Source organism: Bemisia tabaci, chromosome 3, assembly GCF_918797505.1.
Source record: "Bemisia tabaci chromosome 3, PGI_BMITA_v3".
Lineage (NCBI taxonomy): Eukaryota > Metazoa > Arthropoda > Insecta > Hemiptera > Aleyrodidae > Bemisia > Bemisia tabaci.
In genome coordinates this window covers 38,013,953-38,030,566 of record NC_092795.1, presented here as the reverse complement: position 1 = coordinate 38,030,566, position 16,614 = coordinate 38,013,953, and the positions used below count along the sequence as shown (strand labels likewise).

General features: G+C 42.5%; 1 protein-coding gene across 1 annotated transcript in view; it reads left to right on the top strand.

Moving 5' to 3' along the window:
- LOC109039763 (uncharacterized) overlaps positions 1-16,614 on the top strand; it is a 102,939-nt gene continuing 86,325 nt past the window's right edge. The window contains exon 1 of the mRNA XM_019055411.2: positions 1-1,530. Coding sequence (XP_018910956.2) covers positions 1,405-1,530 — 126 coding nt within the window. The 5' untranslated portion in view covers positions 1-1,404. The remainder of the gene's footprint in view (positions 1,531-16,614) is intronic.

Here is a 16,614-nt window from a genome sequence, read left to right as displayed (position 1 = left end):
CGGCGCGGGGCGCCCGGCGTCGCGAATGACGACAACCGGGGCCCGCGCGAGCCGTCAACCTGCCGCTATCAGTGCTCCGCCTGACCCCACCGCCGCCGGTACCGCCACGGGCCGGGACCTGTCTAGACGCCGCGCCGACTCAACCCAAACCCTCGGAAAATCCCGGAAATCCCATACAATTTCCGCTTTTCACCTCCGAACCGATCGGTGGTTTTTGCTCAAACTGCTTCAGACGGAGACCCTTGCTTTTTATCTCTCTTATCTTTTCCCAATCTCGTTATCGTTCACTACCGGCTCATCATGTGCTTATCACTCTCCCAGTGACAATGACCGAAATTGAATACGGAAGTTATGGAATGAAGATACTGACACCGTTAAGTTTTTCACTCCCTAAACTTTGACTTTGCCTCGTTAGTGTTTTTTCCGCGCCAAACCTAGTGATAACAGTCACATTGAGTGTCTACTGATTTTGTGCACCTTTTACCGGGAATTCCAGCAGGTCAGCTGTCTTTTTCTACTGTGAACAAACTGATTTCAGATAAGTTTCGGCTCAAACGAGCGGTGGTGCTTCGACGACCGGTGAAATATTTTCGGAGCCACTCTGGAGTCGAGACTGGTGGGTGCACTCGCGGTTTTTTTGCTTCGATGACGGATTCTCGGATCGGTATCAAAAGCGTACACTTGCGTGTGCCTACTAAGTAGTTTTTTTCGGGACGAGTGAGATTTTTCCGGGACACCCCGGTTTTTTCTAGGAGTGTCAAGTGTCGCTGACGCTCATTCATTTTAACACCGGTCCGTTAGCATTTGTTACGTTCCCAGCTTCCCGGAAGCTCGGTGTAAAGGAAGCTATCCGTTCCAAAAAGCCTACACTCATCGTTAGAGGATTTGTCCCGGAAAGCTCAAGTTCCAGATCTCGGCAAAAAATCGGAGCTACTCAAACGCGAACATTTTTGCCAAGTGTCACGTGCGCGTGCAACCGGCACCACTCAACCGCCTCTTTAAATTTAAATTCGCTCCATGCTAACCGCTCGACACATGTCAGCTTCGTGATATCACCGTTTTTGAGTTGAACAACGTGTAGTCCGTTCTATTGTAGACCGAGAGGTGGTTTCAAAGTATATACTTGATACTCTCGTGGAGTCTAGTTGCATCTTTAGTAGACGATAAAGTGGTCGAAACCGATTGTCGGAAGTGGTAGAGTGTATTCGGTGCATGACGAGGTGATCGTCGGCCGAAGAGACTGTTGGGTCGGACGAGGGAAGTGGAGCTCGAAGTAGTCAGTGGCGTGGAGTATGATGGGGGCGCGTGTCGGGGGGTGGCGGCCCTAGCCGCGGGGCGACTTGCGGTTGGACGCCGGAAGGGGATGCTTCGGCAGATGCTGCCTGTTCTGGAGGCGCGCGAGAGATGGTGAACATGGCCGAGCGGAAGACAACGGCGATCCGCGTCGGGTTCTACGACATCGAGCGGACGATCGGCAAGGGGAACTTCGCCGTCGTCAAGCTGGGAAAGCACCGCATCACAAAGACAGAGGTAAGAACCGCACCTATGACCATCCCAGTATATTGCTCTTCGGGCCAATTCTGTAGGAGGGAAAAGGACAACGCCGTGACTCCGGGATGGAATTTTGCCGGTTCATTCACTTGGAGGTGCAGCATCAATCGATGAGGCCAAACCGCGCAACCGGCCAATCAGAAAGGTTCAGTTACACGATCAAATTGAGCCATCTAACTGAAGCTCTGATTGGTGGAAAAAGACCTGAGGTGAGGATGCGACCAATGAGAGGCCCAATTTGATGGCTCAATTTGATCGTGTAACTGGACCTGAAGAGCTCCGCTGGACTTAGTAGCAGTCGAGACTCTCCCCAGGTGTATTTAAGTGCGGTGGAAGGCAACAAAATTCTGCCCCTGCGACTTATAAAATGTTCGCAAGATCTATACTTCCTCACAAAAGTGGCCAAAGTGTGGCTTTATGAATCGTGAATTCATCATCGTGGTTTCGAGAATCTTACTTGTATGGGTCTATGATCCATAACCCGGCCGGGAAGTCACTCCCATACTTTTCTATTGAGGTAGCAACTAGTAGATAAGTAGCTAGTGGCAAATGTAGTGTTTGGGAGCTGGGGTGATGCACCTCTGCTTCCACCTCCCGTTGAAACACTACTTTCAACAAGTTAGATCCAAACTTAGGATCTCAATGCTCTTTCATTTTTTTTTTGGAGGGGGGGGGGGGTCGAAATGACAATTTTGGCTTTGCTGAACGTTCTGGAACCAAGAAATTCAAGCTCTGGTCAAAATCCAATAGGTGCTGGTACAGCAGCACTTAGTGAGCACAGTATGGCGGATACAATTTTACCAGAGTTTGAAGGATAGAAATGCTTCACTGTGGTAGAATCGGACGCCGCCAAAGTAAGTTTTGAAAGTCAAATCCGTCCAAAACGCTCTTTTGTGGATTTTCGAACCTCACATGCTCAGTTGAGCTTAATGGTTTTTTCCCCGTACCAAAAACACGGTAGATTTATGCTTATTACATGAACTTTTTTGAAGAGTCTTATGAGTCTATAATACTACCTAACTTTCTTTTGTAAAAGGTAACCACGTAAATCGTATGAAAACTTGTTATTAAATTTATTATAGTGCTATCGCTCTAGGATTATGGTTTTGAACGTCGGTTCAACTGCGTCAAGCATTGACACACCGACACAAATAATATTAGCTGCCCCATAAAAAAAGATGCCTTACTTTTCTCAGAGGACACAAGGGAACGTCTGTGTTTTTGTATGAATGAAACTTCAGTCTCTTGAGGGAAAGGGCACAAGGACAACTCCTCTCTGACATTTAGACGATGTTAAAAATAAGTTTAAACAACCGAAACTCATTCTTTATTGTTTCCGCTGTAATCAAAGGAATCTGGAGCAGCTTTGTTACCTGAAGAAAGCACCAGGGTAAAATTACCGATTTTTGTCTGGTGCGCAAAAGAGATACAATCAACTAACAGTAATTAAACTTTTTAAAGGCGAAATTTTCCGGAATGTACGTCAATCATAGCAGCAAAGTCGGACATCTACTCTTGAATTTACAAAATTCATAGTGATTCGTATCACGTGTTTTCTGCTTTCCTGTGTCCTCGCTGGAAATGTGTGTTTTTTTTTTCACCAACAACTAGGTTTGCCGTGAGAAAGATGAAACCTAAAATGAAACTAACCTGATGAAAATCTAACCTGAATGACCTAAAAATCTCGTAAGCTTTAGTCAGTCTTTTTCACGTATGAATCCCAACTATTACAATTTCCTTCTTTCCCAACTATAAGAGTTGTCTAAAATTTGTGACCCACAGTCTCAAAAAATGTTAGCAGCTTATTCGAGCGATTATAGCTACTCTCCGCCCTTTTAGAATCTTGCCTATTGACCGTAAGGATACAGTGCAGCAACTATCATGTCAACTCAAACTTAACTTTCATGGCGAGGAGGACGGGTAATTTTCTATGGTCTTAGTTCCAAGAGTCGGATTTTTAAATGTGCATGGGAACCCATGTATCAGCAAAAATCATCAGGTCTCTCCAAACACAAGTTTGTACCTACATTCGAGCGTGATACAACTTTTTCAACTCCTGAGACGCTCAAATTGCATCCATCGTGTTGAAGGCGAACTCAATTTCTCTATCCCGCCGATTTCAGTTATTCAGATGTGAGCGGCTGAATTCTAGCTTTTGTAGGGGACATGCGAGGAAGCCGAAGTTTACACTACCTGGGTGCCGTCAATCATCTTTTTTTTGAAAAGGGCCCTATTTCCGTCAGTGTATTTCATAGAACTTAGCGTTTGGGAAACTTCATGGTATTTTTAGCCGGTTGATCTATTTGATTCAACCATCAAAACAGGACTCAATTATTATTAGCGCCGTTGACTTATCGAGCATCTTTGTGGAGAACGAGTATGGACACCGGGTCCAGGCAGGACCCCTAAGATTAAAAGAAATTGCGGCGACGCTGAAAGGACGGGGGTGTTGCCAACTTTTTGAGAGCCGCCCTTTGTTGCATTTGTTGCCAATTATGTCGTAGTAGCGTTACAGGTTGAAAGGATTTTTGTCAAATGTAAATGCACATTTGTTTCTAACTTTCGTAAATGTAAGTAATTTGCCTTTTGACTTGACTGGCTGATCCGAAGTTTTTCAATGGAGCACTTACATGGGTGCGAAATTTGCGATTTAAATACTAATTCTGTTGACAATTTTTGCGAGAAACGCGACGGTGCCATTGGTTTTCTCTGAAATCAACTCCCAAGCTCAAAAAAAGCTCTCAAAGTTCAGGCCGTAATGGAATTGTTATCCCACGCTTGAACGCACACCTCTACATAACTAGTCAAAACTCTCCATGCACAGATAGAGAGCAAATATATTAACAGGGTTGCCGTGGTTCCAACTTCGGAGTCCCCAAGCAAAGTGGCAACACCAGCTGTTAATGTATTTGCACAATATCTTTGCATGGTGAATTTGACAATACAGCACTAGAAAAAAAAACACATTGTATCTAGAGTCCAGACTCTTGAAAACACCGACAAGAAAAAATACTCTTGATTCAATCAGATTTTTGCTTAGATCAAAAAGAAATCCGCTCAAATTAAGAGTCTTGGTTCTTGATTTAAGCAAAAATCCGATCGAATCAAGAGTATTTTTTCTTGTCGATGTTTTTAAGAGTCTGCACTCTAGATCCAATGTGTGTTTTTTTTTTTTTTTTTTTTTTTTTTTTTTTCCAGTGAGAGGTGGACTCTCAGGGTGGCTTAGGATATCTCCTTCATTGAGGCCTCAACTTTGGGTGCATTTTTTGAGCTTTAGAAAGGATTTCAGAGGAAACCATTGACACCAACGTACTTTTTGCGAAATTTAACGTAGGTGTCAATACTTAAACCGCAAAGTTCTGATACGTGAAAGAGCTCCATTGAATATAGGCATACTTTTGGTTGAGACGGCCCAACCACGGCGAAAGTGCCGAGACGCCTCCCGCAGGACGTGAAGTCGAGGGGTCTCGATTGAGTCTTTTTATCTGCGACGCCGTCGACGCGACGCGACGTCGCGACGTGACAATGGACCGGGAGGCTGCGGACTCCGCGATGCTCTCCTATCTCCGCGCACCGATTCGTTTGCATCTGCACCGGTCCCAATTGTTCGATACCTTGAAACGCGTTGACGTCACGGCAATCCTGCTCGAGGAAAAAAAGACTTCCTCGTTAACGTTCACGTGCGTCACACACGCGTTGTCTGTCGCCGGATACGAGGGTCCCCCTCCCGCCGCCCGTTTCCGGTTCAATGAGTGACCGCCACTTCCGTAAATCATTTCGCCGCTCGGCTCACATAAGGGCGTAACCACGCATTGGGATGAGCCCGGAAAAGCACTGAGTTGTATGGACGACAGGGTTCATCGCAGATTGTAGTTACGTCCTTGTGTCAGGAGAGCGACGATTTCAGCGCCACAGAAGCTACATCCAGATCGGCAAGCAAACATCATAGCACTTCGCCCGCGCACATCACCGTTACAACACCCATCGAGAGAGAAAAAGGACGATGGTCAGTTTGGCATTGTGACCACCGACGCGACGTCACGTGTGAAAAGGGAACAAGAAACTGGGTCATCACGAAGGAATCGCGAATCCATCAAGTTTTAGGGGGTTTCCCGGTTTACTACTCCTCACATTTCGGCCCGCTCTTGAATAATTGAAAATAAATCACGCGGGGGTTTGAAATCGTTATAAATAACCTGACCTGATATTTATTGGTCAGCTGAAGGTTTGAACGGTGATTGCGTATCCGTCAAGAGAAATGACGATTGTTCGAAATCCAAATCTTACTCTATAATAGAAAGTCACAGGTATATCGTGTAACGCATAGGGAGCTTTCATAGATACGTAACGCTCTATGGGGATGGAGTGTGACCCTGCGTTACGCTGCGTTACGAGGAAAAGGGGGAGGAGGCAGTCGCAGTGTCAGCGTAGCGTAACTCTCTCTATTGATAAAAAAAAGAAACCAAAAAAAAAAAAAAAAAAAAAAAAAAATCTGAAGAATATTCGTGGGATCTTTCACTGGTCGCATTCAGGACTCGTGTCGACCTTTGAGTAAGTGCGCATCTGCATGGTGCCATCGCGCTAGTGCATATATAGTCGTTTCCTCCACTCTTTTTTGATCAATTAGTGATGAGAAAAGTTTGCACCGCACCGGTTGCTTCATGTGCGTCATTGATGACATCGATGACTTACTGAGGCAGCGAACGATCTATCATGAAGTGATTGAAAAAAAAGGAAGTTAGAAATAATTTCCAGGTTACCCTAGACTTCTCCAATTTCAAAAAAGCAAAAATGAAGTCTTTCATCTTCATTTGCCTATAAGCTCCCTCAGAAATGGTATAAGACATTTCCTAAAAATCTCTGAGACTGATTCGATGTGCTTTAGCGCTTTCAGTCAGGAAAATCTCACGGTGTCTTTCTGTGGCGAGACGTGAATGATCGATTTTCGATTTTTCCCCATTTGAGGCTATGAGGAAGAATCGACTATGAGGATGTTCGATGCGAACACCTGTCTATCGATTCTTTGCCATGGATTTGAATGGCAGATCAATCGATACATCGCGAAGCACGCCACTGCGGTGTCTTTATTGATCGATCGGCTTTAGGTAAGGAGCAAGGTGTCATTACTTAACCCTTCCATTAGCAAATGGACAGTTGACTGAGGAAGCTTAATGCAGGGCTGCTAATTTTCCGCAAATTCCTTCACTTTCCTAGGAAACCAACATTATTAACTCTCAATCCGACACTTAGAGTGTTTATTCAGACAGGTGAAAAGTTTAATCACACATAACGTTACTATCGCGATGTCGTAATGCTGTCCTCTGAAGAGAACAGCTCGGTCCGGATTATAGTTTGAAAATGGAATGAAATACTTTATTCGACTCACAATAGACATCAGACGTGTTAGCCCACAACTGTCTTGTAACCATCATCGCACAGAAAAATTATCTTTGAACGTTGCATATTGTCTACATATGTTTAAAATAAAATAAAAAAAAGGGTTGCTAATCTACAAAAAATCGATAGGAGAAGCCCTCGGCGCGACAGTCGGCATGTAACACATATTAGCGCCTACAAGACTGCATGAATACTTCACGCATTGCGTCAAACACAGTGCGGTCAACGCGACGCGGCGTTTTAAATACACTGGAAAAAACACATTGGATCTAGAGTCCAGACACTTGAAAACATTGACAAGAAAAAATACTCTTGATTCAAAACGAAAATCCGCTTAAATTAATAGGCTTGGTTCTTGATTTAAGCTAGATTCTGATCGAATCAAGAGTACTTTTTCTTGTCGATGTTTTTAAGAGTCTGGACTATAGATTCAATGTGGTTTTTTTCCAGTGTAATCGCTAAAAAGTGTTTGTTTTGTCGAGGCTCGTACAGTATCATCAGACATTGACAAAATTCCGTTTGTGCGGTTAGCGGACGAGAGCGTGACTTAGGCAGGTAAGCCCACTTGGCCGCGGCCGCAGCTGGCGCAAGTTGGCCGAAACTTGGTCGCTGATTATAAATATATACAAATCAACGCGATCAAGGGTGATGACATTGAAACGGGAACGGGTTTTTATAGGTGTACCGACGCATCTCCCTCCCCTCCCCCCTGCCCTCCACCGCGGCCGCTGACGTAAACGAAAATCCGTCGGCGTCGCGGCGCCACTTTGCCATGTCTCAAGACAATTTCAAAGAGCTGTATGGTATCTCGGCCTGCGGTTGGACACAAAAAAGTTTTTTTTTGTTTTTTTTATCACTATTATTATTTTTTTTTTTTAATTGTAGTAAGCACCTTCAGAGCCATTAAGAAATGTAATATGAGTTTTGTTGTCTATTAGTAGGCAAAGGATAATTCCCCAAATGTAACACTGGAAAAAAACTCATTGGATCTAGAGTCCACACTCTTAAAATTATCGACAAGAAAAAATACTCTTGATTCAATCGGATTTTTGCTTGAATCAATAACCAAGCCTCTTAGTTTGAGCGGATTTCCTTTTGATCTAAGCAAAAATCTGATTGAATCAAGAGTATTTTTTCTTTTCAATGTTTTCAAGAGTCTGGACTCCATAGATCCAATGTGTTTTTTTTTTTCCAGTGCGAAGAGTTTCCTCTTGTGCTGGCACTGCGTATAATACTCCCATTCCTATTACGGAACAGAGCTCCATAAGTAGTTTAATCCTATTATTTTTCACCCGACTATAAGTCCTCCAAAATGAACGAAATAATTTTCATATTTAACGAAATGCATATTAATAAACATCGGTTGATCATAAATTATTTTTTAGGGTTTTATGTCGACGGTACGCAATTCCGAAACCACAAACCACGTATTTCGGTTTGCGACGTTGCAGACATCCTGTCATACTTCATTTCTTCGAAGGAAAACCACTAAACGGAAATTCGTAAAAACTGCCGTTATGTGTCTTCTCTATGCGAAAAAAATTCTGCGAAAACTTGAAAGAATGATTTTAATTTTTTCTCCTTTGAGAAAATGAAATAGGAGCGGAAATTTTCAAACACCGCAGACGAGATACGTAGTCGCAGACTTACGCCGTCGATATATACTTTATTTTTCATTATAATAATTTATATTAAAAATAATAATAAAAAATTGTAATTTGTTGACCATATAAACAGACTTGAGATAGGAATTTTTCATATAAATATACCTAATTTTCGAATTAAATCCCGAACTTAGGCTATTAGGATCTTTCTCCGAAGCCCACTAAGACCTCAGAATTTAGAGTGCTTTTTGATTTAAAAAAAAAAAAAAAAATGGCTCAAAGGCATTAGTAACCTTTATAACATTCCCATTGATTCGTTCGATGTCCCCGGATTGCATACATAAAAACACTGGTCAGCAAAAAAATAGGTAAAAACCTCAAATCTGAAGTGCTCAGCACCTCAGATAACCGCGTCCTCATGACTTTTTTTTTGAGAATTTTTATGTAAGTCAGCTGGTGGAGACTTTTTTCTGAAAATAAGCTGACGTATCGTTGGCTTTTAAAAACTAATCACTGTTTTTATAAACTTTCAGGTCAAACTCATTACATGAGTTGTTGCAACCTCTCTCAGTTTTTATCCCAATTAGTTTCCGTGTGTAAGAACTCGCTAATTTCTGCTGTTACAAAAAAAGCTCCAGGATATACGTCAACATGAAATGTAGACGCACCCGAAATATTTTCCCCTCAAGTTAACACAATTTGTGCGATCTAAAGTGTCTCGAGAAAATGTTGATCATGTTGGTTTTAGCCAATTAAAAAATTCAAATTCAGCGAACAAATGGGAAGAGCGAGATCAAAAGTAAGAGAGGGAGAGAGATAGAGAGTGTGAAAGATCTCTAATTTTAGAGTTTGATCGTCGATTTTTGAAATACGTCATACCAAGAATATTCTGATAATTTGAGGAATCGACTTAAATTTACATTCCTTGGGTTCTCTGAAAATTCCATCCCTTCACGTAAGCCGCTTAAACAGGAGCTCAGTTTATTTTTTTTCAAGTCAGCAGTTTATTCTACTCACAGGTCAAATTGATACGCTCAAACCTAAACGTCTGAACGCAGCTGAAAAACATTTTGCTAAATGGGATTTTGCTAAATGCATTCAGCTGAATGGGAGAACTAATGTGGAAAAAATAAACAAATATGAAATGCGCCCGGCCCTAAAAACTGGCTCTCGGCGAGACATCATTATTTTTTGCGAGTCAAAAAGCTTTTTTCAATTTTTATTTTGAATTTTATTTAAATCCTATTCCATTATTCATTGAGTTACGAATATACAGCTAGAAAGCGTTTGAAGCACGATATTCACTCATTCGTAGGACAGGTCATATCTGAGCCTAGTTTTTTTGCAATCGGGTGTAGTACGAACTTGGCATCGATGCACAAGGTCGAAGTATGTTGATGAGTCGCGTGCGTCCGTTGCCCGATGCCGCGCGTCATTCCATAAAAAAATGCGAAAAAGTTTTCCTGCTCCTCCACACTTTCTCGATCCCAACCGCCATTCACTTTTACCCACGCGCAGATACAAATATCAACGACTCGCAGGTAAAAATGCCGCGTCCGCCTCCTTGCTTTCTCACTGTGTCCTATTTTCTCGCCCAATCATAATCGGTGGTCGCTGGCCTTTAGGTCCGAGGAAAACGTAATGTGAAAACGCCAAAGCAAAGGACGTTATTTTCGTTTATCACATATGAAGAAAAAGGGGAACAAATTAACCGTTTGAATAGGTCAGTTGCGCCGGTCACAGGATTTGATGCTTGATTCTTGAACTTTAGCTAAAAATAATGAGATCCGTCCAAACAGCGGCTTTCTCCGTTCAGTATTAACCGACTTATCGCGCTTTCAAAAAGTCGGTTTGTGACGTTATCCACCGCGTCAGTGACAGCCTCGGTTTCTTCTACCTCGCTTTTGTCAGTCAGGGAAACGCACGTTTGATCTGGTTTCTCGACGTGTAACTTCGTATGAAAGTAAGGTGGAAGAAACGAAGGATGTCACTACAGCGGCAAATGACGTCATAAATCTCATTTTCAAAGCACGGTATCTCGGTTGTTATTGAACGTAGGAAGGTAATGTTTGCGCGGATTTTAATATTTTTCAACCCTCAGGTTTTTCAAAAAAAAAAAAAAAAAAAAAAAAAAAAAAATTAGAGATTTACGCCAATCTTACCTTACGTCAGTTTCCGCGTGACCCCCCCTCCCCTTATTTTCTCCTTCAATTGTTGGACACGTGTCAGGCAACCCTAGACTCGCGTTGTCTGTAGGACCTTAGCGACTTTTATTTACGGTCCCTAAAATCTGACGACCGTGTAACTTAAGGGTGAAATTTTGTCACGTACGCAGCGTACACAAGTTCTTGATCACACGAGCATAGCCAAGGTGACGTCTTGAATTAGCATCACGCAGAGCATTGGCCATAAGATCGCATGATCACGTACTCTGCCGCGCTGAGGAAAAACGCCGTATGAGCCATCAGGCGTTGCCAAATATCCTTCGAAAAACAAACGAATTTTCAGGAAAATTTGTGAATATTTCTCCTCCGATTTTTCGGAGGATTTTCTTCGAATTTCAATCTCAAAATTCTGAATATCTCGAGGATAAAATTTACATAACATTCCTCAAAAATAAACATTTTATCGACGGAAACGTGCCAACTCCCGAATATTCATATGGCGCTCTTCCTTAGCACGACAGTACTTGTGTCTGTTGACTGTTGCGTCTATTCGCCCCTATTCTTTATAACGCAGCACACTGTCATATTAGAAGGAACGAACTGATAAAGTTGAAGTTAAAACAAGAGTTAAAGTATTCAGTAGCACGTACACGTCGCGTTACACATAACAAGGCACCCTTTATGTCTAAGCTCAATTGTTCATCCAGCCCCTTTTTCTCCAACGTTTTAATTTTTTAAATCAACCGGAGAAACTCTAAAACGTGTTTTCACATCGAGAATTTCACGATTTCGTTTTAAGTGGGTCTGAATGCGGTAGGCGTAAATGAATTAAGGGGGCGGTTAAACTGTTCGTACTCAACTTCAATGTTGAGCCGGCAAAGCTCAAGCCAAAACTTGAATCGCCGGGTTATTCGCTCGAGTTAATAATGGTCCAAACTTTAAGATGCGCTCCCGAAATCGTCAAGAATTCCGCCTAGATTTCCAGTCTTGCAGCTTGCTAAGTAACCACCACCAGAGAGCGGGTGAAGAGGGGGTAACTTTTTCGCAAATTAAACAACGTTAAGTAAATCCTTTATTAAATGCTCCCAGCTTTTAAGTTAACAAAGGTTGCTGTTGCAACCAACTATCTCAACGCCAGTACATTTGTTCTGCAGAGATTTAGGTATAGTCTTATAATTCGAGGCTCTCCTCACAAAATTTATACTTGCGTCAAAGAGGGATCTTAATATTCTCAAAGTGAGATGTTTTCTTGCATTCGAGATGCACCGTGAAGCTTTTACATCCATAGGAGAAGTGACTTGTGATCGTCGTAGGTATATTCCGGTAGACTCGTTTCTCCCGACGAAATTCGGCCCTGAGGAAGCTAGATGAGCATCATTGTCGCTTCAATGTTTATCAACAATGTTCATTGAACAATTTGAGTGACATGTCTGACGTCGCGACGCGAAATGATGCGGGATCTTGGAATAGTGACCTCCACGTCATACTCTTTCGGCCCGCGAATACGTCATTGTGAATAGTTTGTCTTTGGCACTGAATTTTTGTGCCGAAATGATTTCGTCAAGATCGCGGAGCTGCCCAAAGATAAACACAGTGTCGCCAGAGCTTTTGTGTGAAAGCATGTGTTCACGCAGTAGAGAAAATTGATAATTTCTACATGTGGACGCATTCGAAAGTACTCACACCCGTATCATCACATCGTGTTATAGACAACCAAATTCCCTCAAATTTCTCGAAAAATCAAGCGATGATACCATAGTATCATCGCTCTGTAGTCAATTCAGAAAATGAGCATGAATAAGTATTAAACATGTTCGTTTACCACAAAATATTTTTGTTAATAGCAAGTCAGTTTTTGTCTATCTAATCAGCCCCCCCTCCCCAACTACCACTGCAAATCGGAAACTAATCTAAAAGGAACGAAAATAATAGATACCATTTTAATATTTACCACGCGATACTTACATGATGCATACATTCGGTAAGAACTTAGCGTCGTGGTTTGTGACGTCCGAAATTTCCCGTCCATTGTATTTTGCAACGAAGAAAAACACTTTTTAGGTAATCAGGAATGATCTTTCCTATAGCCTATCGAATAATTTTCTTTGAAAATTTCATGCAAAAATATCCTAGTGTAAGGGGAAATTTTGAGACATCTTCAGTAAAATAAACTTCTTTTAGTTTCATCATCGATGTTTACTTAGCTAATTTAGACTCGTTCTCTTTTATGCGCCTGCTAATGGACTCCAGGCTTACATAATGTGAGTCAAAGGTTTAACGTGCGAAATTTTACACGCGACCATCTGGTTAATCCTGGCCTGTCCATAGGTTAATCCCCTCTCAAACTCCACACTACGATCTCACAAATCATCAATGCAGTTTCAAACTAATTAAAAAGGAAAGAAATCAGAGCAACTTGTTATTTTTCCAAGAATTAAAGTGCATGCGCCACGCTACGGGATTAAAATTAAAAGGATTTTCCCGCACATTAGGGATGATCGGTCCATGGCAACCGCACGGTGGATCGAGTCAATAGGAGAGGTCGGACTAAATTTGGCAACTTATATGCTTATAACTCCGATTATACAAAACTTCGAGGCTTCAAAAGTGTCTCCATTGGTTTCTCCGTGAAATTCTCTTCTAGAAGCACCCCTTAAAACTTAAAATGTGCCGATATAAACACCAAAATTCTCATTTTCAGTGAAAAATTTCATGTCCGACCTCTCCCATTAAATCGATCCACTGTGAGCCGCTTGCAGCGATAGTCTTTTTTCTCCCATTGTCAGTGAATTTCAGGCACGCCTTACAAATTGTGCAAGAGAGTAGCGAGGTCGGACAATGACTTCGCAGGGGATGATCTCGGGGATTAAACAAAGGGGTTGGAAAACCTCTACCCTACTCCCGCCCCACCCACCACCCACCCCTTCGGCCGTCCACCTCGCCTACCCCCGGCGGAAAACTCGGTGAAGAAGCCGCTGCCGCGGCCGCGCGGATGACGTCATGGACGGCTAGGGTAACGTCTGACGCTCGTCTCGGCTTTTCCGCAATCGCGGACGCATCGCACCCGTCATCAACGTTGCCAAGTTGCATAAACATCCGAAATTTTCCCTCTAAACTGATTCTAAAAATTTACAAGTTCGCTCCGTGCAGTGTTCAAAACTCACAAGCGCCAACGCGCCAAATGCGCCTAAAAATCGGTCATGGTGCCTAAAAAATGAAGGCTCTGCGCAAATGTGGCCCCTAAAAATTGCCCCTTAAAAATCTGAATTTTCAATTAGGTGATTATTCGAAATTTTCAGCACTACAAGTGAAGGCTTTTTCTATTCTTCACGATTTCACTCTCAATGCTTTTGTCTTCCCTAAGTTACAGCTACTTACTAGTTCTGTTACGAAAACATCTTGCGTCTAATTTTTCACTAAATGTGGCCGTAATATATAGGCAAAAAGCCAATTTGGCCCCTAAAAAATCTTCAATGGCGCCTAAAAATGAGGCTTGATGCGCCACATGGCTCCTAAAACTCAAAGGTGAGTTTCGAACACTGGCTCCGTGCCTTTGACTTTTTATTTAATGTCTTGTTAGAAGAGAGCAAGCGAATCAATCTGTCACTGGCTAGTGGTATTGCAACACAGTTGATTTAACACTTTGGTGCTGTTTTTGCCCTCCACCCAATTCAAAGGCGAACTATGTCCGTAGTTTTATTTCATAAAACGCAGTTCGCCTTCATTCCCGCGAATAGGCAAGAATCGATTCTACGCGTCGAAATAGTTGCATCATTCGTTGGCCCGTATGAGCGACGTTCTCGTGGAGATTTTGAGGGTTAAAGCATCTTACCTGAATGCTATGACTCGTAAAGAGTTCTTGCGACGCACAGTGGATCGAGTCAATTCGAGAGGTCGGACGTAAGATTGTTTACTGAAACTGCAAATTTTGATGTTTATTCCGTAGAATTTTAAACTATAAGGAGTGCTTTTAGAAGGAAATTTCACGAAGAAACCAACGAAACTACTTTTAGAACCTTAAATTTTTGTATAAACGGATTTAAAAGTGTTTAGGTAAAGTTTCCAAATTTTGTCCGACCTCTCCAATTGACTCGATCCACTGTGCGACGGCTAGTTTTCGGTTAAATAAGCCTCTCAGGTGAATATGCCCGCAGTTGATTGAAATTTTTTGAGAAATGGAGAAATCCCCCGTATTGTTATGATCTTTTCCTCTTCCTACTTAATATTTTTAGTTTATATCAAGGGAGAGAACTTTTTTTGAAATATGGCAACTTTCGACGTGATTTGCGTCGACGGGTGCCGATGACGCTGCTTCGGGCCCATTCTTATTTATTATTCTAATTTTTCTCGGATCTCGACCGGCGCAGCGTGGCTCTTTCCCGGGTCGCGTCGTGTAGAGCCGAGCGCGTGAAATTTCAAACTGCGGTTTTGCGCGTCATCGCGGCCTCTACAGCCCCCTCCCCCCTCCTCCTCACCACCCCCCGACCGCTCGAGACGTTACGTAAGCCAACGATCCCCAAGTCTACCGCGCTAAGCCAAACCGCCCGACTCCAATCAAAGTTCCATGAAGGTTTGTTGTTTTTGCTCGACAATTGGACGTCTTTCTGTCTAGGTGCATTATGACGTGAGCCCTGTTGTGCATATATTCTTATGGGTCTCAGGCTCATATCTTAATGCACATAGTTCCGTTTGACAGAAATCCAAGTCATGATCTGACCAGAGCTATGCAGGAATATTCTTCTAGAGACTTGATAAAATGCCCACTCAGAATAATTACAATAGACAGGGTCTTTTAGACTTTGGCGGCCATTATTTAAGACGCCGCTCAGTTGATTTAAAGGCACTGGGTACGAAAATTCAAATTTGCAGTCCAACACCAAACTAGGTGTCGAAATTCATCATTCTATCGTTGCCCATGCAGATATTGACTAGCGTGTATGTATTTTCTGACCACGTGAAAATGTACCATTGCAAGTGTGCAAGGAAAATTTTCCGAAAATTTCAAACAGAGATATTGACAAATTTAAAACGGAAAAAAAATCGTATTTCACCGGAGGAAATTTGACCAGCCCAAATGTATATATGAAGTCTAGGGCGTCTGAGTTGCTTTAATAACTTCTGAAACTCTTTGCCTCTCTTAAGTTAAAAATCTAAATTTTCATATGTACACCATTTTCAAAATTCTTTGTAAGAACGTTAACAGCCTGTGACGTTGAATGTCTTAAAATATATTAACTAACTAACTAACTAACTCTAACATCACGCCAAAAAGTAACTCTCAAATTGCGAGACAAAAACACGACGCACGCAATCGAAAAATTAATCGAATCCCGGTGCAATTCGCTTTGGAACGTAAATATATTCGCGAGCTCATTTCAAGTGCGGGCTACCGTGAAATTGTTTTAATTAATCGCATTAAGTGACGCTTTCAGTGACCGAAACGCGAAACCCACGAGGGTCACGCGCGTGGAGTCAACGCGCCTGACTCCGGCGCGGCGCGCGACGCTGCCTGCCGGATTAGCCATCGAATTAGGGCAGTAATAAAAAGAATGCACCTGTATACGTCGGAATCGAACTCAGCAGCGAGTCAATTAGCATTAGCCCACCGCACGGTTTGGGTCAATTGCATTGCACCTTAAGGGTTTCGGGTAATTGAACGCCGTCGCTCTGGCAAAGTAAACAAGAATTCCTCGTCCCTCCACTTCTAAATACTAAAGCGGGTCATTTCCGGAATGGAGCGGTGTATTTCCTATCCCAGATGAGCTTCAAGGCACGTAAGTGTATTGTCATTTTGATATCTGTCTGAAAATTTGACACATCCACTCTTTGACGATGGTTTTCCCGCACTTGAATCGCACAGGAATTGCACGTTGATCGCGGATTCAAATGCACTTATC